Below are 27,281 nucleotides of genomic sequence, written 5' to 3' on the forward strand. Positions count from 1 at the left end.
CAACCTGCTCATTTGGATGCTAAGCCCATGGCAGTGGACGGCCAGGTCCAAATCCTGGCTGCAGCACTGACCAGCCAGGTGGCCCTGACTAGCTGTCAACCTCTTGGGGCCTCGGTGCCCCCATCTGCAGGAACCTGCTCCCTGGGGTCGGGGTGAGGGTCCACGGGCTCAGGTTCGGCCCATAGCCCAGGGCCTGGCACCCAGCCTGAGCCCAGAGCACTTAGTCATTAGTGATTGTTGCAAAAAAACCCAGAAACAGCAACACCCAGGGCCCTGACACACCTTGGGCTGCACACAGCTTTGCTCGACCCTGTGGGTGTGACTCAGCAGTTCAGACCCAAGTCCTGGGTTCAAGTCCTGGGCTGTCCGCCCCAGCTGTGTGACCCTGGGCAGCACCTCCTCCCCTCCTGGACTCGGATGCCCTCTGCCCACATCGTCCCGGGGGCTGCAGGAGATGGCAGCCCCTGGGCATTAGGACTGCTCCGTCGAAAGGCTGGGGTCTCTCATGACTGTGATGTCACCCCCACTGAAGGGCCACCAACCACAGACCCCTGGGTGTTACTCTAGTCATGAGTTTGACCCAGCTGGTCACCTGCTTGGGGCCAGAGCCGCCCTCTCTCAAAGCTATGCCAGAGTGAGACGAATACAAACACCCACAGCTAGACTGGACGGGCACTTCCGTGTGCAAGCACCATTCAAAGTGCCCGGTGTAGACCCGAGCTCCCCTGAGCCTCCGGATGACCCTCGCCAAGTCTTACGGAAGGGGAAGGAGGAGGGAAGCCCCACCCCTCAGATGACGAGCGGGATCCCAGACTCCCAGGCCCACACCCGGGATGCCCAGTTCACTCTGAATCTGCAATTTATTCTCTAATAAACCTTTCATTATGATCATGTCCCATGCAATATTTGGGGCATATGTATGCTAAGGGAAAAAAAAAAACACTATTGGGAGTTCACATTTAAGTGGGGGTTCTCCGTTGGATCGGGCATCCTCCCTGGAGACGGTCAAGTTTACGGGTGCCCATGAGTCTCTAAGGGACTGAAGAACTCAGGTCCCCAGGGCTCCAGTCGTAAAATCGACACTGCCTCCCTCCCGTGCCACAGCCCTGGGGTCAGGTGATGAATCATGTAAAACTCTTCTTTTTCTGCAAAGGACTTGATTGTACCTAATTCGGGCTCCTGGGCCACGTGGTCACTGCCACCTTAGCAGGAAGGAGTGGGCGTGGCGCGTTTCAGTAACTCTCCACTCATACAAATAGAGGGCAGGCCGGGTGGCTTCCTGTGGGGTCACCGTAAGCTGGTGAGTGGCAGGGGCTGGCTCTCTGGGGGTTTCCTGCTGTCTCCTGGGCAATGGCTGGTGGCCTCGGGGCAGAGTGACTCTGCAATAACTGGCTTTGTGCCCTGCAGCTGCCGGGAAGGACTGCGTGGCCATCCACAACGGCACCTTCGCCTGGTCCCGGGAAGGGCCTCCCTGTCTGCACAGGTACGGATGGCCCCGCCCGGGGGGAGCCTTCACACTTAGGGGGAGAGGGTGCAGGGGCAGCTGTGAGTCCTGCCTGGGAGGCGTGTGGCGTCCAGCCTGGGGCCGGAGGGCGCCGCAGGGAGTGGCGGGCGGGCGGGCTGGCGGGAGAGGCGCGGTGTCGGGGGCCACTCATCCTGCACAGACCCGGAGAACTGCATGCTGTCCCTCCTCGTGGCCAGGATCAGCCTCACCGTGCCCCAGGGGTGTCTCCTGGCTGTCGTGGGTCCCGTGGGGTCAGGGAAGTCCTCCCTGCTGTCCGCCCTCCTCGGGGAGCTGTCAACGGTGGAGGGGTCCGTGAGCATCAAGGTGAGGCCGCCCCGGCTGCTAAGACGCCCATCCTGAGCCCCCCCCCCCCCCCGTGCCCACGTCCTCCCGCGCCCCCGCTCCCAGCCGAGCTGATTGGCATCGGCTCTGCGTCCCCCCTCCCCCTCAGGGCCGGCTCCCCCCCCTCCCGGAAGGGCTCCCACCTCGGTCACCCAAACTGGCTGTGTCGCAGGGCCCTGTGGCGTACGTGCCCCAGGAGGCCTGGGTCCAGAACAGCTCCGTGGTGGAGAACGTGTGCTTCAGGCAGCCGCTGGACCTGCCCTGGCTGGACACGGTGCTGGAGGCCTGCGCCCTGCGGCCGGACGTGGACAGCTTCCCGGCGGGCGTCCACACCCGCATCGGAGAGCAGGTGGGGCCCGCCTTCTTGGCACAGGGACATCGGGGGAGGGACCTCGGCCGCCCTGGCCTGTGGGCAAAGTGCTGAGGGGCAGAGGGCACAGGAAGCGGGCGGTCAAGGGTGCAGTGGGTGCTCGCGGTCATTAACGAATCCGTGACTGGAAACAGGCCAGGGAGAGGCCGAGGCCATGGCGGGGGTCAGTGGGTTAGTGGCCGGGGCTTTTGGACAACTAGATCAGACACCGGGTCAGGGACCCCTCGGAAGTCAAATTCCAGGGCCAGGGCGAGCGGGGGACTGTGGACGGCGGATCCCCGTCATGTACGACCAGAGTGCTCCAAAACAATACGGGACACTCCAAGTCCAGGGGCGGAGGGGAGCTGCCCAGGGAGGCCAAGGAGAGGAGGGCCAGGCCCGAGAGTGGCCAGAGGGAGGCCCCTGGAAGGGAGACCCGGAAGTGCTTCAAACAGGAGGGGGCACGTCTGTCCAGCTGTGTCACACCCTGGGCCGAATGTCTGGTGGCCTAGAGCCTCCTCCTCCTGTACCCCGCACCCAGACCCATGCGCTGTGGCTCCGTCCACCACCAGCCCTTCCCTGCGTTGCTGCAGGAGCCCCCCGATGGCCCCTTTGACCAGGCCCGCCACAGCAGCTAGACCACTCCTGGCTCCGCACAGAACCCACCTGGCCCCCCGTTTCCCTTAAGGCAAAGCCCAAGTCCCAACCGTCCCTGACAAGGCCTCTTGCCATCTGTCCCCACCTGTCTCTCTGCCCATCTCCCCTCATACCCACCCCCTTTCCTGCTTCTGTCCAGTCGCGGGGTCTCTGCGATGTTTCCTGAACACCCAAGGCACGCTCCCACCTCAGGGCCTTTGCACCTGCCTCCCTTTGCGGGGAAGCTCTTCCCCTGGGGCCACGGGGGGCTCACCCCTCTGCTGAACAGTGGTGTGCGCGTCCCAGCTCTCATTCCACGCTCCCCACACGCCATGCAGGTCCCTTGTCTGGGCTTTGGATTCTCTCTGTCCCTCACCCCACCCTTGTTACAATGAAAGGCAGGAGAGCAGGGCCTTGTCCCTGGCTGAGTCCTCAGGCCCTAGACCATAGCTGGCCATAGAGCAGCCGCGTGGTAGATGTTGGCTGAATGGAAAGAAATAAGAACCGGAAGCCGTTGCTGGATGGAGCATCAGGGACATCAGGGGAGGGACCACAAAGGTGGTGTCGTGGAGGAAGCCGGCTGAGTGGAGCCGGGAGCCAGGCAGAGACAAGCATCGAGTGTAGACGGATCCAGCAGTAGGCTGGGGAAGGCCACCCTGAGGACCCGGGGGTTGCGCCCTACCCTGGCCAACCCGCACCGTCCACGCGTCCCAGCACTGCCCAGCAGGTGCAGACTTGGGTCCCTGTTCCTCTCTGGCCACAGGGCATGAATGTCTCCGGGGGCCAGAAGCAGCGGCTGAGCCTGGCCCGGGCCGTGTACAGAAAGGCTGCCGTGTACCTGCTGGACGACCCCCTGGCAGCCCTGGATGCCCATGTCGGCCAGCACGTCTTCACCCAGGTCATCGGGCCTGGCGGGCTTCTCCAGGGGACAGTGAGTTTGGGAACACATGTCAGAATCAACAGGGCAAGAGCAGAAGCCCTTAGAATTCAGTCCTAACCCAGATCTGTCTACCACCCGCTCCTTGGGTCTAATTTTCCTCTTCGTATTGGTCAGCTTTTGTTGTGACAGTGCTACGTAACAAAGAATCCCCCCCCCAATCTCAGTGGTTTATGACAGCACTCTTTTATTAGTGCATTTTAATTATACAGAATAACGGGCTTCATTGCAAGATATTTGTAGGTGCAAACAGCATACTTTAAACATATCCATCCCCCATTACCATCCCTCCTCCTCCTCCTCCTGGTCCCCTTCTTCTCCTCTGATGGTCTCCTTCCTACTTTCATCTCTCCCACACCCCCAGAATCCACTTAATACTTGTCTTCCTGTCTGGCTTATTTTTCACTGAACACGGCGATCTCTAGTTCCATTCATTTTCCTGCAAATGACAGGATTTCATTCTTCTTTATGACTTGAATATCACTCCACTGTGTGTACAAACCACATTTTCTTTATCCGTTCATCTGTTGATGGGCCCCTAGGCTATTTCATCACTTGGCTACTGTGTCTCACTTTATTCTGCTGACTTTAATTCCTTTGGGTCTGTGCTGAGGAAATAAAGCTGAATCACATGGTAGTTCTAGTTTTAGTGCTTTGGAGGAATGTCCATACTGTCTCCATAGTGGCTTTCCTAACTTGCCAAGGCTGGCCTCCAACTTGTGAACCTCCTGCCTCCGGAGTCACTGAGATCACGGGGTGCACCACTGCACCTGGATTTTCAGGGCTTTTATTCATAAAGGGATGTTGAATTTTGTTTAGGGCCTTTTCCTGCACCTATTGAGATCATCGTATGCTTTTTTTAAAAGTACTCTATCATGCTTATTGATTCCAGAGGTTGGGCCATCCTTGAATTCCTGGGATGGAACCAAATTTGATCATGGCATCTGATCTTTCCAATGTGCTGTTGGATTTGGTTACAGGTTTTTATTTAAGAATTTTGCATCTAGGTTCATCAAGGATGATGGTCTAGGATTTTCTTTTTTTGCTGTGTCCTTATCTAGTGTTTGGAAGTGCCCTCCTCCTTTCCTATTTCATGGAATAGTTTGAGGAGCTTAGCTGTCAATTCTTTAAAGATCTAGTAAAACTCAACAGTGAGTCCGTCTGTGGCTGGGCTTTTCCTTGTTGGAGACTTTAATCTTATTGTTATTGATCTCTTTAGGGTTTTTAAAATATTCTCTTGATTCAGTCTTAGTAGGTTGTGTGTCTAGAAATTCATCAAGTTTTTGTGCAGATTTCCCAATCTATCGGAAATGTAAGTTCTCAAACTACAACCTGGTGATCCTTTGGGTTTGGTGATATCTTGTGATACTCCCTTGACATCTCTGATTCTCTCTCTGTCAGTTTGGTTAAGGGTTTATCAACCTTCCTTATCTCTTCAAAGAACCAAGTCATTGTTCCGTTGATCATTTGTATTGCTCTCTTTTTCAAATATATTTTTTTTAGTTATACCTGGACACAATATCTTTATTTTCTTTATTCATTTTTCCGTGGTGCTGAGCATCGAGCCCAGTGCCTCCCTCCTTCGAAGCAAGCGCGCTGCCCCTGAGCCCAGCCCCCGCCCCTGTATTGCACTTTTAAGCCTCTGTGTGGTCAGTTCCGGCTCTGACCCTTGTCATTTTTACTGGTTTTACGCTGGGTCTGTTCTTGGTTTTCGAAGACCTTGAACCCCGCCACTGGGTTGTTTATTGGAGGTCTCTGATTTTTTAGAGCAGGCGCTCAGAAGTGTGACCTTCCCCTGACACCTGCCCTCTCTGTGTCCCTCAGGTTCTGAGATGTCGCGTTTCCGTTTGATCCTAGGAATTTTTTAACTCCCCTCTGATTTCGCCCATGGCCCACTGGTCCTTCAAAAGTGCGTCGTTGTTCAATCTTTTGCAGTTGACTCGCGGTTCCCTTCCGTGACGAACTGATCAGATACCTGAGCGTATTTAAAGTTGGGGGTGTCGTTGGGACTTGCTTTGGGGCTTGAGACACGCTCGGTTTGGAGAAGGATCTGTGAGCTGCTGAGCCCAGCGGCCCTCAGTGTGGGCATCTCTGGTTAAACTACTCGAGATCTCGCGGCGTCGCGATGGCGCAGAAGTGACAGGCATCCCGTAGAGAGCCGCACTTTGAATTCTGGTCGGGGCACTGCTGCCTGGCTTGTGATGTGTGATCCAGCCCTTTCTGGTGACACTGGGCAGCGGTGGGCCGTCACCGCTCCTGGCCAGCCAGCCATCAGCCTTGGGGAAGCCAAGGCTCCACCGTGGACCTCCCTGCTGAGCAACGTCACTTAGGGTATTCTCAGCACATGATGGTCTCCTGGGGATCCCCACCTGGTTGCTATGGCAACTCCCCATGGTAAGCTGAGCACCTCCCCACTGTGCCCGGTCCTGGGCCAGTTTCCAGTGAGCCCAGTGTCCCCAGATGGCGGGAAGCCCCTCCGCGTCTCTCCTTGGATGTCTCCCAGAAAGAGGGCAGGACAGGAGAAGGGCGTGCGCCCCGCTGTGAGCCTGGGGGTGCCCCCCCTCCCGCTTGGACTTCCAAAGACTGGCCGAGCCCAGGAGTGTGACCCCCCCCTTCCCTGCCCAGACGCGGATCCTCGTGACCCACACGCACCACGTGCTGCCCCAGGCCGACTGCATCGTGGTGCTGGCCGAGGGGGCCATTGCGGAGATGGGCACCTACCAGGAGCTTCTGCGGAGGAAGGGGGCCCTGGTGGCCCTCCTGGAGGCAGCCAGACCGCGAGCAGGCGGAGCCCAAGGAGGTAGAGCTGGGCTTTGGGGACTCTGTCGCGGTTCCTGCCACCCCAGGGAGGGCTCCGAGGGTCCCACTGGCGCACGGTAGGTGTGGGCCCAGGCCTGGAAGCAGATGGCTCTGCAGGGGGTCACCTCTGCCCCAGGCAGAGCCCGAGGCTGCACCTGGCACCTCCGTCATCATGGGCCACCTCACCCCTTTCTCACAACGGCCCCGCCAGGCACGTGCGGTCCCCGCTGCCATCTCACAGAGGAGGACACGGAGGCAGAGAGCTTTATGCCATTCGCTCAAGGCCACAGAGGAGAACTGGGGCGTGTTCAGACCCGAGGGTCCATGCTCAGAGCTGCCTCACGGGCCGAGCGAGGTCTGAGGTGCCTGGGCTCCGGACCCACCAGAGAACCCCGAGCCCGCTGGCCAGCAGTGAGGTCCCCAGGCAAAGCCAGCCCTGCCAGGCCACCCCCGAGTGCCAAGCAGCAGCTGGTGACAGCTCGCTGAAGTCAGCCCTCTGAAGCTGGCGAAGCCTCCGTTTCTCAGAGGAGGACGCTGAGTCCAGGAGTTGAGGACCTGGTCCAATGTGACTCCCACGGCTTATCCGTGGCAGGGCTGGGACGTGAGCCCAGGTGACGGGACTCCGAGGAATAAGCTTTTAACCACAAAGCGCTACGTGCCCTCCCTGGGCACCTGTCTGGTGACAGCTGCTCAGCACAGGCCCGCCCTCCTCAGAACCCTGTTGGTACACAGTGTCACCGCCCAGGAGCTTCAAGATAGAATCTGCCCATTTGTATCAGTCCATTTCTGCCGGGTCAGTGCTGTGTGACAAACAGGCCCCAAATCCCAGCAGCCTGTTTTGGTTACTGGCCCCTCCTGGAGAGCGGGGGAGAGGTCCTTCCCGGGGAGGTGGCACCTGAGGTTGGACTCAAGTTGTTCAGAAAAGGACATTCCAGGTACAAGGAACTGCTTGAGCAAAGGCACTGGGGAAACCGGAGGCCACTTGACCTGCTCAGTGCTGTTCCTCCAACCCCAGGGCTCGGCAGGTGCTCAGGGAACATTGAGGAATGAAAGGGTCCTGGGTGAACCCGGAGGGGTGCAGAGAGAGCACGCCCCCACGGCAGCAGGAGCCAGATCAGGGGGACAGGTGCTCAGAGGTCAAGGTCACATTGCACCGAGTGTCAAAGCTGGCATAAGGACCCTGTGGGGGACCCCACTGTGTGACAGAACTCCCTTGAACTTGTAGGAACGGAACCTGTGGCCAGTGCTGGTGACCCTGGTGGCTCCCCTGGAGGCAGGAGACCTGAGCACGGACCAGAGGGGTGAGTCCACTGTGGTGCTGGGTCCGGGAGGACCAGGCTGAGCGTGAAGCAGGGACCACTGGTGACCACAGCGTCTCGGGCGGGAGTGCCCACAGAGCCCCCAGCTGCTCGGGAGGACGATGCACCCAGAACTCCGTCAGTCCACTGGCCAAAATGATGAAGTCCCCAGAAGGCCAGTTCACAGGGTGGACAATCTGCCCGCTGACGTGATGAGACCGTAAAGTGGGCCAGGGGTTTCGTTGGAGCAGTCTGCCGGCCAGAGCGGGCAGCCCGCCTTCCAAGACAGAGGCCCGCGCGGCCTGGCCGGCCCCAGCCGTCGCACAGACAGGCAAAGGCTCAGGCCAGCCAGGAGGCGTCGCTGGGCGCTGGCTGGTGACGAGACAGGAGAATTCACCAGGAGGAGGCTCTGCTCCCAGCCCCTCCAGCCAGGGCCCAGTGGCACTCACCCCGGGGCCGTGAGCAGAGGACCTGATGGTGCCCTTCTTAGGAGGGTGGTCTTGCCAAACAGAGCACAAGACGCTGGGCGCCAGGCACCTGGACTTCAGTGTCAGTTGTTGGGGGGACATGCAGGGGGCCTTGAGGGTTTTTGGTCCTTGGGGGTAGGAGACTGGGCACAGGCCCCCCTCTCCACCCACCGAGCCACCCTGGGAGGTCCCCTGAGTGAGATAACAAGCAATCCCGCCCAAGAGTCCTCAGCAAGATCCCGTAGGTAGGTGGGTAGGTAGGTGGGTGGGTGGGGAGACATGGTGGATGGATGGATGGATCAATGGATGACTCCCCAAAATGGATGGTAACAGGTGGGTACATGGATGAGACATGACAGACGTTATCTCCGTTGTGTAGCTGGGGAAACCGAGGCACAGAGTGGCTAAGTCAGCCCCTTGTCCTCACATGAACATTCAAGAAGGCTTAGCTGGGCACAGAGGCACACACCTGTGATCCCTGCTATTGGGAGGCTGAGGCAGGAGGATGGCAAGTTTGAGGCCAGCCTCAGCTACTTAGTGAGACTGTCCCAAAATAAAAGGGGCTGAGGGTGCAGCTCAGTGGTTGAGCATCCCTGGGTCCTATCAAGAAAGAAAGAAAGAGACAAAGAAGGAAAGAGAGAGAAAATAAAAGAAAAAAATTCTCTATCATCTGAATTGTGCAGTGCGGCCTTCTGCCAGGCTGGACCGACAAGTCTTAGAGTAAACAGAAGAAGCAAAACAATTGCAGCAAATCGTAGGCAAAAATGAAAACAAGGTCCACTCTGGAGGGTGGGCTTGGTGACTTGGGGACCTAGATGGCATTTAGCATGGCCCACAGTGGGTGAAGGGGGCAGCTGGGAGCCAGCCCCAGGGCTCGGTGGCGACCCACGTGCTGGGCTGGGCAGCCCCACCACGGGACAGTGGCTGACACGTCCTCCTTCCTGCTAAATGACAGGTCCGTCAGGTCGACCCCTGGAGGGGACGCCACCACTTCCGAAGGCCAGATGGCAGTTCTCCGAGACGACCCGGAGAGGGCAGGGTGGCCGGCAGCTGAGGACAGCATGCCGCATGGCCGGGTAACCACCAGTGGCTGCCTCTCCCAGGCCGGGGTCCCCGCAGATGAGCACAGGGCGGGGGATGGGGGGCGGGGAGGACACTGACCTTTATCGAGCACCTGCTAAGTCCAAGTGAGATTCCAGACCCTCGTGACTCTCCGTCCTCTCAGGCGCCCTGAGAAGTGACAGGTCCACTTCAGAGACGGAGAAACTGAGGTCTGAGAGAGTGAAGGGCTTGTCCATCTGGCCACGCCGGGACTGAAATCTAGGGCAGCCCAGATCCAAAGCTCTGGCTGTTCCTCCCTTCCGGGCCTCTCTGCCTGTCCACCTCATCATCTACCCACATGCACCCTGTGCCCACTCCATTCGTCCCCCACCCTCTGTCACCCCATCCTGCCCTCTGAACACCCAGCCATACGTCTGTCTGTCCACCTGTCCCTCCATCCATCCATCTGCCCACCCGCCCATTCACTCCTTCTTCGTCCATTTGCTTATCCACCCGGGGCAGGGTCTCTGCCATGGAGGAGGGACACGCTCTGTCCTCAGTGTCCTCATCTGGAGTGAGCAGAGAGACGTGCCTGTCCCCAAGGAGGTGTTCAAGGAAATCCTCCCAACCAGAAGTCACCCAGCCAGTCACCTCTGAGCTTCCCGAGGGCCCCTGGGGTCCACAGCAGAAGGGGGTCCCCAGGCCTGCAGGAGGGCGGCCTCCTGGGGAGCACTGAGGTCTGCCGTCCTCCGCCTGCCTGACCCCCCTCGGCCTCGTGTGCTGCAGGTGAAGGCCGCCATGTACCTGACCTACCTGCGGGCCGTGGGCACCCCGCTCTGCGCCTACGCGCTCTTCCTCTTCCTGTGCCAGCAGACGGCCTCCTTCTGCCAGGGCTACTGGCTGAGCCTGTGGGCGGACGACCCCATCAAGGCCGGGCGGCAGGAGCACACGGCCCTGCGGGGCGGGGTCTTCGCGCTTCTCGGCTGCCTCCAAGGTACCCCTCGCCCGCGTCCCCCATTCCTCCCCCTCCTGCTCTGCGACGTGGGGCTCCCTGTCCCCCCCGTGTAGCATGTCCCAGGACCAAGAAAGACCTGTGTCCCTAAGACGGGGCTGGAGTCCTGGGGGCGGTTGGCAGGACACAGCCAACCTTCTCTGGAGTCCTCAGACTTTCTCCCAGCCGCTCCTCACATGCAGAGGGCAGCTCTGTCCCCTCCCAAGCCAGACCCCTCCTAACAGACACGCCAGGGCCACTGTCACCTCCCATCTTCCCCTTTCTTCAAATATTGAAATCCTGCCAGGTGCAGGTGCACACCTGTAATCCCAGCCACTCGGGAGGCTGAGGCAGGAGGACTGCAAGTTTGAGGCCAGCCTCAGCAACTTAGCGAGGCCCTAATCAACTTAGCGAGACCCTGTCTCAAGATAAAAACTAAAATGAGTCGGGGGTGTGGCTCAGTGGCTAAGCACCCCTGGGCTCAATCCCTGTCCCCAAAATCAATTAGTTAAAATGAAGTATCTACTCCGACGACTGCAGGTTCACACGCAGTTGTAAGAAATAACGGGGACAGACCCTCGCACCCTCTGCCTGACTTATCCTGTGGTGACGTGTTGCGGAATGACAGCTTGTCCCAGCAGGGAAGTTGGCCTGGGCAGTGCACTGACCGTATTCAGAGGTGCCCAGGCTCACCTGTACACGATTTTATCATTGGTGTAGCCACCGCCACACTCAAGGGCAGGACCAACCCTAACCACAGCCCCCGGGTCCCCTGGGTGGCCCTTATTCGCACCCCCACCCCCGCCATCAAATGGACGTCAGATCTGAAAGCGTCAAGAACTCAGGGACCTGCCTGCTCACCGGAGCTGGGTGTGGCGTGCACTGCTCAAGGCAAATGTCAGCCCCGAGGGACCAGAGAGGGAGTCGTCAGCCGCGCCCTGGGACTGATGCAAAGCCCCACTCGGGGGACACGTTCCCCTCTGAAAATCTCTTACATCCGCCCGTTGTTTGATCAGGAGGTGACAGGAGCCTCCCAGCCCCGTGGGCACCCTGTCCCAGGTGCCGTCCCCCGGCTGAGCTCTCCCTACGTGGCCCCTGTCAGTTATCTCCCGAGGGCTGCTGGGAAACCCGTTGGTACCAGGGCGGGAACTCGGTGCCCTCGGGACAGCAGGGACGGGTGTCAGCGGGCTTGGCACCTTGGGAGCCTCTGAGGGAGGACCCAGCCCACCAAAGCCCCTGACCTGGCCTCCGGTGGCTGCCACGTCCCCGCCTGGTGGACGTGTCCCTCCCGTGTCCACCTCTGTCTTCACATCATCTTCTTGCCCGTGTCCACTGTCCCCTTTTAAGGACACCAGACATTCCGTGGGCCCCGTCCCAAGTCCAGGATGGTCTTTAATCACATGTGCCAAGGCCCTCTTTCCGAATCAGGCTCTCTCCGAAGTTCTGGGTCGGCGGGAATCTCGGGGGACGCTATTCGACCCCCTGGAAGGGGGGTTCATCAAGGCCGGGTCACAAGGCCTCGCGCTGCCTTCTCTCCCTCCAGCCATCGGGCTGTTGGCCTCCACGGCCGCCGTGGTCCTGGGCGGCGTCCGGGCGTCCCGCCTGCTCTTCCGGGGGCTCCTGTGGGACGTGGCCCGGTCACCCATCGGCTTCTTTGAGCGGACGCCCGTCGGGAACCTGCTGAACCGCTTCTCCAAGGAGACGGACACCGTGGACGTGGACATCCCCGACAAGGCCCGGTCCCTGCTGATCTCTGCCTTCGGACTCCTGGAGGCGGGCCTGGCGGTGTCCACGGCCACGCCCCTGGCCCTGGTGGCCATCCTGCCGCTGCTGGTCCTGTACGCGGGGCTCCAGGTAGGGAGGCTCCCGGGACAGCCGAGGCCACCTCTGCCAGCCCCGTCTCTGGGCAGGACTCAGTGTGAGGGGGTCCGTCCAGCGGGGCCCCTGGGCTGGCCCTGGATGAACCCCAGGGCGCGGTCCCCACCGTCTAATGTCTAACAGCTGAGGCTCTTTAGCTCCCCAACCACCTCGTGTCTGACCGTGTCCTGCTGTGGGGATGCGCTGCCGCGGCTTCCTCTCCACCCGTTGGGAGGCAGGCAGGGTCCCCAGGGCCTCCGCGCCGACTGGATTAGGCTAGACTCTTTCCATTGCCGGGACCGGACACCCCTTGACTTGGCCTAAACAAAAGACCAGACAGGAGTGGCAGTGGCTTGCCCCCTGGTGTGCCCCAGCCACCCCCAGACACCTGTGCTCTGGGGTCTCAAAGCGCAGCCCCAGGAGCAGCATCCAGATCGGCCAGGAGCTGGGAGGGACGCGAGGCTGTAGGCTTGGTGTTCAGCAGATTCCCAGAGCCTGTCCCCGCAACCACATGCCACGCGTCGCGTGTTACCCAGGGTGTGACTCCTGGGATCACCAGGCGCATCGGATTGACCAACTGCTTTGCTCCCACGAGGACCTTCCCTAAAGGAAAGCTGACCTCAGTGTTGGGTAGTGAGCCTCTTAAACGAGGTTGGTGGTGTCTGAACCTCGGCTTTTAAAAGATAACGAGCTAAAGGGATGTCACGTAGGGATCCTGATTGAGTCATTCTGGGGCCTGGAGGTTTTCAGACCTCCCCTGATGATTTTCAAAAGGATCTTGGAACTCTGATTCTGCAAGGAGAAGGGAGCCCAGAGAGGGCAAGACACTGGCCCCAGGTCACACAGGAAGCTGGTAACAGAGATGGGTCTAGGTCGTGCGCCTGGGGCTCCCTGGGCCTCTGGAAGCCATCTCTGTGTGTCTCTGGCTTCTCCTTTCCCCGACCCTCCCCATCCTGCCTCAGAGCCTGTATGTGGCCACCTCATGCCAGCTGAGACGACTCGATTCAGCCAGCTACTCCTCTGTGTGCTCCCACGTGGCCGAGACGTTCCAGGGCAGCGCCGTGGTGAGGGCCTTCCGCGCCCAGGGCCTCTTTGTGGCTCAGAGTGACGCTCTCATGGACGAAAACCAGAGGGTCAGTTTCCCGCGACTGGTGGTCGACAGGTAGGAAGACCCTGGGGGCAGAGAAGACCCTGTAAGCATCAGTGTCTGCAGAGGGGGAGACCTGAGGTCATGCCGTGTGACTAGAGCGGCCAGGGCTCTCTGAGGCCAAGGCTGGACGCCCTGGACGGTCTCTGGGCTCACACCGTGAGCCTACAGAGCCTGGCCCGAGTGGTCCCCCACAGCCAGGGAACAGGGCACAGAGGAAGGAGCTCGGTTGCCAGGCAACTGTTCCAGTCTCTGTTGCCTTGGCAACAAAGGAGCTACTCAGCATCCCTGGTCTCCAAGCTTTGAGCACAGTCTCGGGTTCAAATCCCGGCTCTGCCACTTACTAGCTGGATGTTCCTGGACAAGTTACGCAGTCTCTCTGAGCTTCATGTACCAACCCGGAGCCACCTCGGGGCAGTGACAGGATTAAATAAGCACTCAGCGGTGACATTTGTAACCGGCTCACGAAGTGCCTGGTGCTGTTCTGAGCCACCTGTATTCACTTGAGCCCATCGTCCCACAAAGCAGGTGTTATAGATGACGGTGGTGAACTGGAAGGTCAGGAACCTACCCACGATAACAAGTCCTTGTGCCCACAGAAGCAGGTCCCGGGGATGAGAGCACCGGCTGACCCTGCTGTCACCTGTTCCCTCTGCAGGTGGCTGGCGGCCAACATGGAGCTCCTGGGCAACGGGCTGGTGTTGGTGGCCGCCATGTGCGCGGCGCTGAGCAAGGCCCACCTCAGCGCCGGCATTGTGGGCTTCTCTGTCTCAGCTGCCCTCCAGGTACTACTGGACCAGAGAGGGTGCATAGCTCTCTCAAGGATACACAGCATGACTCAGGTCCAGATTCCACCCTGACAGCTTCCGGCCAGGGCAGATTGGGGACAGACTCCTGCCAGTAGGGCCATCTAGCACCCCAGCCCCTACAGCCAGGCGGTTAGGGAAATCCGGTACCTCTCCAGACCTCAGGCAGGGCCTTCCCGCGGGAGTCACCTGAGACCCAATCAGCACTCCCGCCACGCCCCACGTTGCCGGGGCAGCTGGGACAGAGACTGAGTGCCCTTCCAGAGCACTGACATTTGAACTCTGAATAAGGAATGTCAGGTCATGACCTCAGTGGGGTTTGTTATGAGCAAGGTGCTGTCCTAAGAGCCTGGTAAATAGTCACTCACTTAATCCTGCCCAGGCCCCCATCCAGGAGGCACAGGGGAAAGCCGGCCGGGGGCGGGAGGATGAGGAGTGTGTCCACTTCCACAGGCTGGGAGGGACGCTCTGAGGACCCTCTGTGGGGGACAGGAAGCTGGAGAGCGTCGGGGCAGTGCAGAAGGGGTCCCGGGGAAAGGCCCCAAGGGGCATCCCTGATGTGTTAGAGGCTCAGCAATAAGCCAGGTGTGGCTGGAGAGGGTGAGGTGGCAAGTGTGGGGTGAGCGTGGAATTGACCATGGGCCCTCGTTGAGGAGCTTGGAGTGGCTCTGGGTATGACTGGGAATCACCGGGCGCCCGCTGGGGAAGCTGTTGGGATGGAATCTGGACCTGACTCATGCTGTGTGTCCTTGAGAGAGCCGTGCACCCTCTCTGGTCTGAGGGTTTCTTTCTGCTCTGTATGATTCCACTGAAGGCAGGGGGGACTTGTTTGGGTGGAGGCCAAATCCCATCCCTTTATTCCTTGAATCCAGCCTCCCAGCCCCGGCCTTGGGGGCAGTGTGGGGAGGGAGGAGGGCTGGTATGAGCCCCCAGGGTACCCCTGGCTGAGGTGTCCTCTTGCACCAGGTGACCCAGACTCTGCAGTGGGTGGTTCGCAACTGGACAGACCTGGAGAACAGCATCGTGTCCGTGGAGCGCGTGCGGGACTATGCCCGCACAGCCAAGGAGGTGAGGGGGACAGCTGGACGCACCGGGCAGGGCCCAGGACCAGGTCTGCAGTGGGCTTTGGAGCCTGCACCCTTTTCTGTGTCACTAGCCCCGCAACCCTAGGTTGGAGCGCGGGACAGAGCAAGAGCAGTAGTTAAGATCATCAAGTCCTGCTTCCTACCTTCAGCAAGTGACAGGGGACCAGGGCACAGGAACAGCGATGTTCCGGGCACACTCCAGCAACGTCACTCCATCATAGTTAACAGTTACCTAGCAACAGTTACCTAGCAACACGGCGCCAAGACAGTGACGTTGGAGAAACACGATGGCAACGTTCTAGCAACTTCAGAACCCAGAACAGAAACGTAATGTCCCACAGTGTCCCCTGTCCCAGGAGAGCCAATCAGAGCCTGCCCGGAAGAGTCAGCCTGGGTTCCACCCACTGTGGACACTCGGGACGGGTTCTCTGCTCTTAGTGTCTGTCCCCATTTCACAGATGAAGCCAAGGCTCTGTTGAGGCCAACAAGGATCTGTTGAGGTCCCAGGAACAGCACAGGCAGGGCCAATCCCCCCACGGCGCTGTCTTGATCCTTCAAAGACACAAAGGGGAGCGCCCCCTCCTGCCCCTGGATATTTTTTTTCAGCATCAACAGTGACAAACAATAGCAAGAGATAAAAGGGGGCCACTTTGGGGATGCCAGATGTAATCTGCCATCGGCCCTGCTGTCTCCCTTTGATTTCGACGACTCTGAGAACAGCAGTACACGTGGCCACCTTGCGGAGGGGGAAGCAGGCGCAGGGAGGCGGCCGCCATGGGAAACCTTGCAGGGAGCCTCTCTGACCCCGTGTCCCTCCTCGGCAGGCTCCCTGGAGGCTGCCCTCCTGCGCAGGCCGGCCTCCCTGGCCTCGCGGGGGACAGATCGAGTTCCGGAACTTTGGTCTGAGACACCGACCCGAGCTCCCGCTGGCTGTGCAGGGCATGTCCTTCAAGATCCACGCGGGAGAGAAGGTGAGCGCCTGTCCCTGCACCCTTGGCACCCTCGAGGAGGCCGGCTTCAGCCTACATGTCCCCACTGGCTCTTGTTTCTACACCCTCCACCTCCCCACTGGACTCAATCTCCCCAAATCTGCTCTGGAGGGGACTTCCCCAGGCCACCTTGGTGTCCCAGAGGAGGCCTCTCTCGTCCTTCTCCTGCTGACCTTAACTGAACACCTACTACGTGCTGGGCAGAGCCCAACCTTCCGTTCACACCGTTCTGTTTGCTCGGGATGGCTGCCGCTTGGCCAGGCCTGAGCCGGGGCCAGTCGTGTCACGTCTACAGGACGGGAATACCACTGCTGACCTCTGAGTTACTGTGACAGTTGACATAGCCCAGAGAAAGGACACAGCGAGTGCCATGGACACGTGACGCTGGGTGACTGAACCAGTGGCGTGTTCACAGCCCAACAAAGGGGCGCGAGGGTCCTACTTTAGCGGGGACCCTCCGCCGATTCTCCTCCCTCCCGGCCACTCTGCTCGGCCTCCCTGCGGAGCCCCCAGCCTCCCTTCTCACCTCCTCCAACCTGGTCTCCGGGGTCTGCCTTTGAGAATGTCCTTCCCCTGGTCCATACTCCCCAGCTGCTGCCCTCCGTACGCCAGGGCTGAGCCACCTTGGGTGGGGCAGCTGCTTCTGGGCCAGCCGGGCCCAGGGTGCTGTGAAATCAGCCTGCTTTACCTGGGGTCCTCCCCGTCCCCGAACTCCTACTCACCCTTCAAGGCCCCACCCAAGCATGCCCTCCTTCCCAAGCCTCCCCTGAGCCCCACCAAGCCCACAGGGCAGCATGAAGGGCGCCCTCTGCCTCCCCTCAGCTGCTGTGCCCCTGAGTCAGCTCACCCCACTGTTTCCAAGAAGGGACAGTGACCAGTGAGGAGCAAGGACTTTTAGATTCCTGAATTCCTCGTGCTTTAAAGTGTGCGTGGCATATGGGGGGAGGACCCACCAATATCATTTTCTAAACAGCACTGACCCCCCACCGTAGTCAGGCACTGAGTAGTAGCAAGAGAGTAAAACGAGAGAAAGGGCGGGGACAGATGGACTGATGGTCAGAGGGAAGGGTGCGGGTGGACGGGGCAGGAGGGTGGACGGGAGGGAGGGCCTGGCTGGAGGGAGGGAGGAAAGGCTGGAGGTAGGTGGGGGGGGGGACCTCGGGGTGAGGCGGGGCTGGACGGATGGGCACACGGAGCAGTGGACACGCAGGTGCCCGAGGGATGGCACTGGACGGTCAGATCTTCAGCGCGGGGGCGGTCCCTTCCAAAGAGGTGCCCGCGACCTGGCCTTCCTCTGGCCAGGCCTGGTCCGAGCAGGCCCCGTCCTCCCGTTCCCTGGCAGGTGGGCATCGTGGGCAGGACCGGCGCCGGGAAGTCCTCGCTGGCGGGGGGCCTGCTGCGGCTCCAGGAGGCCGCTGAGGGCGGGGTCTGGATCGACGGGGTCCCCATCGCCCACGTGGGGCTGCACGCGCTGCGGTCCAGGATCACCATCATCCCCGAGGTGCGGCGCTGGGGGGGCAGGGGGCGGGCCCAGGCGGGTGGGCGTGGCCGGGCCCGCGCTGACCGCCGCCCCGCCCTCGGCCAGGACCCCGTCCTGTTCCCCGGCTCCCTGCGGATGAACCTGGACCTGCGGCAGGAGCACACGGACGAAGCCATCTGGGCGGCCTTGGAGACGGTGCAGCTCAGGGCCTTCGTGGCCAGCCTGCCCGGCCAGCTGCAGTACCAATGTGCCCACCAAGGAGACAACCTGAGGTACGGCCAGCCCTGCCCCCGAGGGACCGTCACCCCGTTAACCCACGCACCACCCGGGATCCGAACCCTCGGCACCGATCGCAGGGTCAAGTTCCTTCTTGCTCAATCAGCGTCTGCAAAGTCTTTACCCCACTCGGTATTTATCTGGCCGCCAAGATGTCCTTGATGTTGGCGCTGACCTCACGGCCCCCGGGGCTCAGTGATGTCAGGTGTCGGCCTTTTCTTTAAAAAAAATTTAAGTGTGAGCAAAACACATAACAAAACTGTTCCATCTCAACCTTTAAAAATGCACAGTTCTGCGGTGCGGAGCACAGCTGCCGGTCGGCCAGCCCCAGTCCACGGAGGTCCCGGGGCGTCACCTGGTGACGTCACAGGGTCTTAGCTCGGGCAAGGCCACCCTGGCGTCTGTAGGTACGGGTGTGCATTTCTCAGGACAGAGCCCCGTCATTACGCCATGCATGAAGAGCCACTCACACGACAGGTCTCAGAACTCCTCTTGCAAAACGGAAACTCTGTTCCGTAAGCACTAACTGTCCATCTCCCCTCCCCCAACTGTCCTCTCCCCTCTCCCAGCCAGCGCCACTCTGCCCCCTGTCTGTAGGTTTGACAGCCCGGTCTTCAGATGAGTGGACTCAGAGGAAGGGCTTTTCTGGCCTGGATTATTTCACTAGCACAGTGGCCTTGATGTTCCTCTGTAACTGGGGTCAGAGTCTCTCTCCTTTTTTATTTTTATTTATTGAAGATGAACACCATAATTTTATTTTATTTATTTATTTTTTTAATGTGGTGCTGAGTTTTGAACCCAGTGCCTCACATGTGTGAGGCAAGCCCCAGCCCCAGCCCCAGAACCTCCTTCCTTTTTAAGACTGGGTAATATTTCATTGTGTGAAAAGACCCCAGTTGATCCACTTACCTGTCCCCAGGTGTGGATGTGTGGGTGGTCACCACCTTTTGGCTACTGGGAAAAACTATGCTATGAACACAGGTGGAGAGAGGTTTGCAAACCAAGATGTTCTGCATTTAAACCCCCTACCCCGAGGGTGTCGGGAAAGGTCTGTGGGTGCGGTGGCTTCAGGCAGCGTTATCTTGGTGGGTCAGACGCCTGGGCTCAAATCCAGGCTCCCCCACTTCTAGATGTAGGACTACGGGCAAATTATCTAATGACCTGGGTATCAGTCTGCTCATCGGTAAAACGTGTCTAACGGTACCAACCCAGGGGGGGGACGAAGCAAGTGGGTGAAACTTCGTGGTCTGCAGGAAACGAGAGTCATCTTCTGAATCCTCAGACACATTCTCACTAATCCCCTCTCACAGAGTGGCAAGCCGAGGCCTGAGGCTTGCCCAGGGCCACCCAGCTCGTAAGTGGTGAGGCTGGGGAAGGCCCAGGCACCGGGTGCTCACATGGCCATAGTAGGATCTGACTCTCTGAAGAGGCCCTGCTGAGCCGGGCCCAGTGGCACATGCCTGCCATCCCAGTGACTCCACCAGCTGAGGCAGGAGGATTGCAAGTTCAAGGTCAGCCTGTCTGAAATAAAAAGGGCTGGGGGTGTAGCTCAGCGATAGAGCACCCCCGGCTTCAATCCCTGGCACCCAAAATGATAATAATAATGATAATAATAATAATAATAATGATAATAATAATAATAATAATAATGATAATGAGGCCCTGTTATGTGGATGAACTGGTTCACTGAGGCAGGAAAAACCCAGCCAGGCCGAATCCCCAGAGGCCAGTTCCTTCCTGGGTCCAGGGCCTCACCAGCTGTGTGACCTTGAGCTTGTACTTCCCTATCTACAATCAAACAGCAGCTGCACGCTGAGGTTCTCTCTGACAAGCACCCACTTTTGTATGATTGACTCGGGGAGGGAGGATCCGTGATTCAGAGGTCCTGGGTCAGAGTCTGGCTCCGCCAGCAGCCAGCACTGTGACCTCCCTGGGCCTGTGCCCTCCTCTGCCAGAAGCAGAGACCAGGACCCACTGATGTGGTCAATGTCTGCGTGACACCCAGAGGGGTCTCCTGCATGATGAAAACCAGGGAGCAGAAATAGCCACGAACAGAGAGGGAGGGTAGCCCTGTCGCCGGTGGGGGACCGAGGCTCTGGATTTGAATGACCTGCCTACGGTCAGCCTGCTCAAAGACAGAAGGAAGGGGACGCCAGGCTCACCCTGGGGACAGGCCCCGTAGGCCTACTCCTGCAGCCGCCCGGGGACCCGTTTGTGGGCAGGCTCTGTAAACTGTGACCTGCGGCAAACACTTCCAGCTGACTGTCCCCTGACTGCAGCGTGGGCCAGAAGCAGCTCCTGTGCCTGGCACGTGCCCTTCTCCGGAAAACCCAGATCCTCATCCTGGATGAGGCCACGGCCGCGGTGGACCCGGGGACGGAGCTGCAGATGCAGGCGGCCCTCGGGGGCTGGTTTGCCCGATGCACCGTCCTGCTCATCGCCCACCGCCTGCGCTCCGTGATGGACTGTGCCAGGTAGGGTGCCCTCTGGGGGGCCCTCGGGGACCACCACAGGGGACGAAGGGGGGGTGGGGTCGGGTGTGGAGCTGGAAGGGCTCTGGGGTGCACTGGGAAGGGCCCGGCAGGCAGCGGGCAGCACTGATGCCCAGAGGGGAAGGGAAGAGCCCCGGACACTGGCTTCCAATGTGGTCGCACCGGCCAGGAAGGGGCTCGGGAGGTCGGAGTTCTGGGGGGGCAAGCCTTGGAGCAGGGTGGGGCTTGCAGAGCTGCCTGGGCGGGGCACCAGGGGCTACCCTGTCTTCTCTCCTGCAGGGTGCTGGTCATGGACAAGGGCCAGGTGGCAGAGAGCGGCAGCCCAGCCCAGCTGCTGGCCCACAAGGGCCTATTCTACAGGCTCGCCCAGGAGTCCGGCCTGGTCTGAGCCAGACCCCTCAACTGTCCCCTGGCCATCGTCAGTGGCTCCCCATGGTGGCAAGTCTAGACTGCTACAGAGGGAAAATGGCAGAGAAGGTGCCAATTGTCACGGACTATGGGACCCACGTGGACCCCCCAAGCTCCAGGGCAGCCCAGGCAAGGTCCACTCCGCCTGGCCCACCCTGGGGTCAGACGGCAGTGCCCCTCAGCCCTGGCTGGCCGCCAGACTCACTGGGAGCTCACGGACAGCCCCGCGCTCAGGCCCAACCCACATGGATTAAGCCAGACTCCCTGGGGCTGGGGCTGGGGGTGCGTGCAACTTTTCCCAAATGAACTGTATTTTGAGATGATTCTAATCTAACCGGCCACTTTAAGAAGGAATATGGAGAGATCACCGTGCCTCCTGCCCTGTTTCTCCCGGGGGCGGGGGGGGGTGACATCTTGCCAAGCTCTAGTGCAAGATCACAAGCAGGACTTGACACTGATCCGACGCCCCTGTGGTTCACACCTCAGTTTTGCTCGCGGGTGCATGGGTTCCCACGCGCACCTCCCTGGTGGGGAAATGCACTCGTCCCACACCCAGGACCCCTCCTGCGGCCGTTCTGCAGCCCCCCTACCCCCATGGCCCCCCACACCTGCTGATCTGTTTTCCATTTTGATAGATAAACTGTTAAAGCCATGATCGAAGCATCAGCCAGGAGTGAGGAGGGCCGTCCCATGCCTCCCTGTAGAGAAGCTCCAAGGAGTGTCTTGTCCCACCTGGACACACAGCCAGGTCCCCCTCACAGAGACGGGCCCCCTCCAGGCACAAGCAAGCACGGCACACACACTCAGTTCCCAGAACAGAGGTGCCAGGACTCGTGGCCCCAGTGGGAGAACCCACCCAGGACTCTGCACATTTCACGCACATGGCTGCAAAGACCAAAGTCCAGCTCCGTTCCAGGGCAGCCCCAGAGGCCATCAGAACGCCCCGAGTGATTCTGGTCACTCTCGTACTGCAGACGGTACTGAAAGCCAAGCACTTGCTTTAACCAGAGGTGACCCGCGCACAGCTCCCTGTACTGCTCACGCCCGGACACGTAGGATTAGCTCTGGGCACCGGGAAAGAGGACCAAAGAGTCTCCGACAGCCGAGTCCAAGGTCACACAGACAGGTGTGAAGGTCGCACAGGAATCGCTCCCTGACCCTCATGGTGCGAGCCTGGGGCATGTTTCCTACACCAGGATAACAAGGGCCGATGGGACGCGATGTGCAGGGGAGGCGGAGCGGGTGTCTCCAGGCCCTCCAGCCGGATCGAGAGTGACCTGTGCAGCTGGACCCCTGTCGTGGGGCGTCCCGAACGGCACAGTATGTGTAACAGCTTCCTTGGGCTCCACCTGCCAGATGCCAACAGCATGTCCCTCCATGATGGTAACAAAATTCCATACACTGCCATCTGTCCCCTGGGGGGGGGGGGGTGTCAGGTCACCTATCCTGTCCTGCTGCCATTAGTCACCCCGGGGCATGCACATGACTGTGCTAGTACCAGGCAGGGACATGCCCAAGGCCTTGTCTCCGGGAATCGCTGCCTGGTCCCCCCAATGCAGGCCACAGGGCCTGGTCCTGATGAAACGTCTGTGCCCTGCCCTTCAGGACACGTACTCTAAGTCTCAGTGACAGCTTCAGTCCCCCTTTGCCAAGATGCGGGCCGGGTCCCTCTGATGCCCTCCCCGCCCCCCGTCCACTCACCGGCTGGTTCTGTGGACCCGTTCCCAGCCCCCCTTTGCAGACAGGGAGCCTGACGTGGGAGAGGGGACGGGGTCGCCAGGGTGTCTGGCTGGTAAGGGGCAGAGTGGGATTTGTCCCGGGCCCCTCCATCACCCGCGCTCACACCAGCCCTCGGCCTGTCTGCTTTAGAGAAGGGGCGGCCTGCGGGGGCATTTTGCTCTTCTCTGCTGGCCAAGGTCACACAGACAGGTGTGTGGTCACAGGCAGAGGCTGCTGTGGGCTTGGCAAACTCAGCTGGGGTGGCTCCTGGGCCACCAGAGTCTCCGTCATGGACCAGAGAGCCACGTGGGGGACACAGTGGCCGGCACGTGGAAGCCCTGGAGCCACTGACCAGGCTGCTGTTGGCTCCCGCCGTGAGGCAGTGAGGAGGCCCCCCAGGCCATAGCAGCCCTGCCAGAGGCTCCTCCGGTGGGGCCTGGCTGGAGGAGGGGGCAGGGTTAGGTCAGCAAGGACACAGTCAGACGCCCCTGGCCAGTGCCTGTCCCTGCAGGCTTCTCAGCGCCACAGGGTCCCTTCCCCCCTCAAGCACATACCTGTGCCTGACACGGCTTCAAGTGCTGCCACACGGCGAGCTCAGCCAAAGGAGCTGGGCACTGTGGCTTGCCCCTGATGAGACGTTCTAGGACCTGGGGCAGTACTACTCCTACAGCTCTTTCTTGTTTTCTGGTAGTGGGGACTGAGCCCCGGTGTGCTTAACCCTGAGCCACATCCCCAGCCCTTTTAACTTTTTGAGACAGGGTCTAAGTTGCTGAGGCTGGCCTCGAACTTACGATCCTCCTTCCTCAGCCTCTCGAGTTCCTCGGGTTCCAGGTGTGAGCCACGGAGCGGCCTTTACAGGCTCTTCACGGATGTGCTCCGGTGAGGCCATGAGACCCTGTCACATGAGAAGACTGGGACCCAGAATCAATGAGCAGGGTCTCCCTGGCCCCCTGACCCTCAGGTGGCCCTGCCTCCTCTTGGGCTCCCTGGCATCTGCGCTCAGCCAGGGCCACTTCCGCCCTAGAATCCCCCGGGGACGGCAGCAGAGTGCTCCTCTCCCCCGGGATCTGGGGGTTTGGGTCGTGCCGTTCGCCGTGTTTCCCGCACCTTGCACCCACGTGGCACTAGGGCCCCCTGTGTGTGGTGACAGATCCCACAGGGTCCACGTGTGTCCTCAGAGCGGGGCGTGGTCAGGGGTTTTACCTCTTCTGTTCTGTCCCCACACAGCCGGGACGACCCTGGGGTGAGGCCGGGCAGGAGCCCACATCAGCTCCTGGTGTCGTGGGTCACCATGGCGCTGGGAGAACAGGCAGCAGGGTGGCAGCTAGGGACAGAAGCCAGGAGGTCACCGAGGAAGCCCCAGTGGGGACACAAGAGCAAGAGGGAGGCAGCTGGGACAGGGTGGCAGCAGAGGGAGAAAGAAGTGGCTGGGCCGGGCGGGTGGCCCACGCCTGTCATCCCAGCGGCTCCGGAGGAGGCTGAGGCAGGAGGATCTCGAATTCAGAGCCAGCCTCAGCAACTTAGTGAGGCCCTAGGCGACTTAGGGAGGCCCTGTCTTGAAATATAAAAATGTAAAAAAGGCTGAGGACGTGTCTCAGTGGTTAAGCACCCTGGTTCCTCCCCTGGTACCTGCCCCCCCCCCAAAAGGTGGTTAGATCCTGCATATTTTGGAGAAAGTACCGAATTAGCCATCAGATCGGAAAGAGGGCTAGGGTGGAGAAAGTGGCCAGGACCCCCCTTAGTGGGAGCTTTGCAGACACAGAGCCCAGAGCTGGGCACGCAGTAGGTGCACAAGAAAGCTCAGCCCCCCCACCCCTGCCTTCAAGACACAGAAGCACTTACCTGGGAGGGGGAGGGCCTCACTCCGTGGACTCTTCACCAGACTAAACTGACACCCAGCCCTGGGTTCCTCCTGAGCACCCCGCGTCCAGTCCTAATGACCCCACCACCACCTGAACCCCAACCCGTCCAGGGCCAACCCTCAGAGACCGTTTAGGATCTGACCCGAGACTTCGAGGCCCAGGGCCAGGCTCCAGGACAGAAACCCGCCGCCTGCCCCAAGCGCGGCCGCCTCCTCACTGACAGTGAATGGCCACTAGTGGGAATGGTCACGGCCTCCCCAGCTCCGGCTCAGGGGCTGCCTTCCCGATCCGCAGTCTTTGGGGCAAGCTGACAGTGTCAGTCAGGGGACTGCAGTGCTTGGGGCACAGTGGAAGTGTTAGAACGTTCCATCCGCACACGCCCTTGGCGCATGGTCTTGGTGTAGACTGAAGGTCGCGCTCCCAGGGCTCCGTCGTGACCCAGACTCGCCCAGTATGAACTCAGACACACCCCCGTCTCACCACCCCACACCAAGTCCACGCCCGCATTTCCCAGCGTCCCCTGTGTCTGGCTGGAGTGAAACACGCGTGACCGATTCTGGCTGAGGGGCTGTGGGCGGGACAGCTGCGGGTCTGCGACTCTGAAGAGTGGCAGGGACTCATCCATTTCCCCCTCCTCGGCTCTGGGGACCCGGAAGCCAGCCCTTGAGTGGTGTCCACAGGAGCTAGCGTGGAGGCTCCTGTCCCTCAAGAATTGGAAGAGCGTGGCATAAACCCTTGGGGTCACTGTCCAGGATTTTATGACTTGTTCCTGCAGCCCAGCCTGGTCCATCCCAGTACAAAGCCAGGATCAAGGGTAGCGTTGGCCACATGGGATTGAGCTGGGCCACGGGTTCCCAACACACCACGAGGTCATTCTGACCAGCCCCTCTTTACAGACCAGGCAACGGGGCAAAGTGACCTCCCCACAACAGGTGACCAGGGAAGGACTCTGATTCGGCCTGTCTGGCCCCAAAGCCCAGGCTTTGTGCACCTGCTAATCCCACCCAGCTCCGGGTTCTGATGACAGCTCATTCTAGCAAGAATGCACCTGCCACATCCCAACTCCGTCAGAGGTGTGACCTTTGCCAATGCCCCCAAAGAAAACAGAACAGCTTGTTTAGAAAGAAATAAAGTATTTTTTTTTTTACTGCAAATCATTTGCAAATGTCCATGTTTCCAGTGTTGAGTCATTACAAAAAGGTCTCCCAAAAAGGTCTTCACTTGGATTCTCTAACGTGAAAGAATGGTATAACTTACAAAAAAATAAATATATATTCCCACCTAGAAGAAGAAAGATGCTTCTCTGGGTTTGAAGTCAGCAACGTAATTCATAGCAAGTATGAATCTGGGGGCAGCAGCGGGCTCTCGCCGTCTTGGGGGGTCTTGCTTTGGTCTGTCACTGGGACACCTCAAGGTCCCGCTTTGAAGGAACCACTTCTTGGTTTTCCTCCAAGAACACGTGGACCAAGTATCAAAGGCAAGGCCAGGTCTGGCCATTCCCCGGGCACGCTGCTCCTCCGCCGGACACTTCCTCCCAAGAGGTCAAACTCTTTAAGAGGGTCTTTTCCCCTGGAGCAGTACTTAAAAAAAGAAAAAGAAAGAAAAAAGTTCTTTTATCCTGGAAGGAACTCCGTCACCCAATGTCAAGTTCTCCACAACCTGCTCTTCAGCAGCCAGCCAGAGGGCAGGGGTGAGAAATCAAGGTCTAAAATCCAGAAGACGGGATTCTTTTTGGTACCAGCTGGGAACGCCTGGGATGCTTCGTAACCGTTAGCAGACCTGCATCTCTTCCAGGTACCGAGGGGCAGACCTGCCCTGGCCCTGGTAAGAAAAGCAGGGAGGCCGAGGAGGGAAGGAGGGAGTCGGGAGTCGGGGGCTCCGGGTCTGGATCATCCACTGGTCCACCAAGTCCCCTCAAGACAGGGTGCAGGGGGCCCAGGTGGCCTCCGGCAGCCGAAGCAAGTCCTGGCAGAAGGTGCTGAAGTGTCGGCCTGCGAGACCAGATGGTTGGCCTAGGACTGTCCCACCTGGGAGGGCCGCCTGAGGGTCGGAAGGATTCCCACCAGGCCCCTCGGCTGGAGCTGAGGCCCCAAAGAAAGGCAGCTTTCCCAACGGAAGCAGAAGGGACGTCACAGGTGACGGGGAGGCGGTGGGGACCGGGAGCATCCCAGAGGCGTGGGATCCACAGGTTTTGGCTGGAGAGACACAAGGCAGTTGGCAGCATTTGGTCACTAGCGTATTTCACACAACCGACTTCTCCAGAAGTCTGGCCACCAAAGGCCCCAGGAGCCGCGGGCACCTCCAAGGCATGAGATGCGGGAGAGCGGGCAGGTGGGCACGTCTGGGCGGGGGCCTCTCCGCTCTCCTTTTCTTCCAGCCAATTCTGGGCAAGGGCCAGATGCCAGCTGCTGCCCTGTGTCCGTTCTGGTTTTGGGGTTTGGATTTTTTTGGTTTCTGCGTGGGAGGCTGGGGTTCCCGAGGACGCTGGCCCTGCGTGCTGACTGGACGCCCGGGCCCCGCGGCTCACACCAGGCCGGCGTCCCTGGCCATGCTGTAGAAGAGACCCCTCTGCTGCAGGAGGTCCGACGGCGTGCCACACTCCCGCACCTCTCCTCTGTCCAGGACGATGACCCTGCAGGGGAAGGGGGAAGACATGAGAGGCAGGAAGCCGTCCACCCGGGCCCAGGGCATTGCTTTGAGTCGGCCCCTAACACCCGGGGCCAGGGCCACACCGCAGACTCCCACCCGGTGCCCGGCCTCACTCTACTTCCAACCAATGTCAAGTTGCATGAGACC

General features: G+C 60.0%; 2 protein-coding genes across 4 annotated transcripts in view; one reads left to right on the forward strand and one right to left on the reverse strand.

Annotated features, from left to right (window-relative positions):
• Abcc6 (ATP binding cassette subfamily C member 6) overlaps positions 1-21,271 on the forward strand; it is a 40,622-nt gene extending 19,351 nt beyond the window's left edge. The window contains exons 15-31 of one of the 3 annotated variants that reach the window (XM_046437390.2): positions 1,408-1,483; positions 1,702-1,828; positions 1,956-2,195; positions 3,595-3,762; positions 6,394-6,568; positions 7,793-7,868; positions 9,288-9,408; positions 10,160-10,367; positions 11,908-12,218; positions 13,184-13,383; positions 14,027-14,153; positions 15,141-15,242; positions 16,084-16,230; positions 17,591-17,749; positions 17,834-18,000; positions 20,284-20,478; positions 20,776-21,271. In XM_046437390.2, the coding sequence (XP_046293346.1) occupies positions 1,408-1,483; positions 1,702-1,828; positions 1,956-2,195; positions 3,595-3,762; positions 6,394-6,568; positions 7,793-7,868; positions 9,288-9,408; positions 10,160-10,367; positions 11,908-12,218; positions 13,184-13,383; positions 14,027-14,153; positions 15,141-15,242; positions 16,084-16,230; positions 17,591-17,749; positions 17,834-18,000; positions 20,284-20,478; positions 20,776-20,884 (2,708 nt within the window). In that variant the 3' untranslated portion in view covers positions 20,885-21,271. Of the gene's footprint in view, positions 1-1,407; positions 1,484-1,701; positions 1,829-1,955; positions 2,196-3,594; positions 3,763-6,393; positions 6,569-7,792; positions 7,869-9,287; positions 9,409-10,159; positions 10,368-11,907; positions 12,219-13,183; positions 13,384-14,026; positions 14,154-15,140; positions 15,243-16,083; positions 16,231-17,590; positions 17,750-17,833; positions 18,001-20,262; positions 20,479-20,775 lie in introns of those variants that run through there. The other 2 variants (XM_046437473.2, XM_046437558.2) reach the window with 2 other exon arrangements.
• A 4,324-nt stretch (positions 21,272-25,595) lies between these two features.
• The window catches only part of Abcc1 (ATP binding cassette subfamily C member 1), a 92,578-nt gene continuing 90,892 nt past the window's right edge, over positions 25,596-27,281 (reverse strand). Inside the window, exon 31 of the mRNA XM_046437689.2 lies at positions 25,596-27,117. Coding sequence (XP_046293645.1) covers positions 27,009-27,117 — 109 coding nt within the window. The 3' untranslated portion in view covers positions 25,596-27,008. The remainder of the gene's footprint in view (positions 27,118-27,281) is intronic.

This window comes from Marmota monax, unplaced genomic scaffold, assembly GCF_021218885.2.
Source record: "Marmota monax isolate L192 unplaced genomic scaffold, Marmota_monax_Labrador192_F-V1.1 WCK01_AAM20220418_F8-fsc00035, whole genome shotgun sequence".
Classification (NCBI taxonomy): domain Eukaryota; kingdom Metazoa; phylum Chordata; class Mammalia; order Rodentia; family Sciuridae; genus Marmota; species Marmota monax.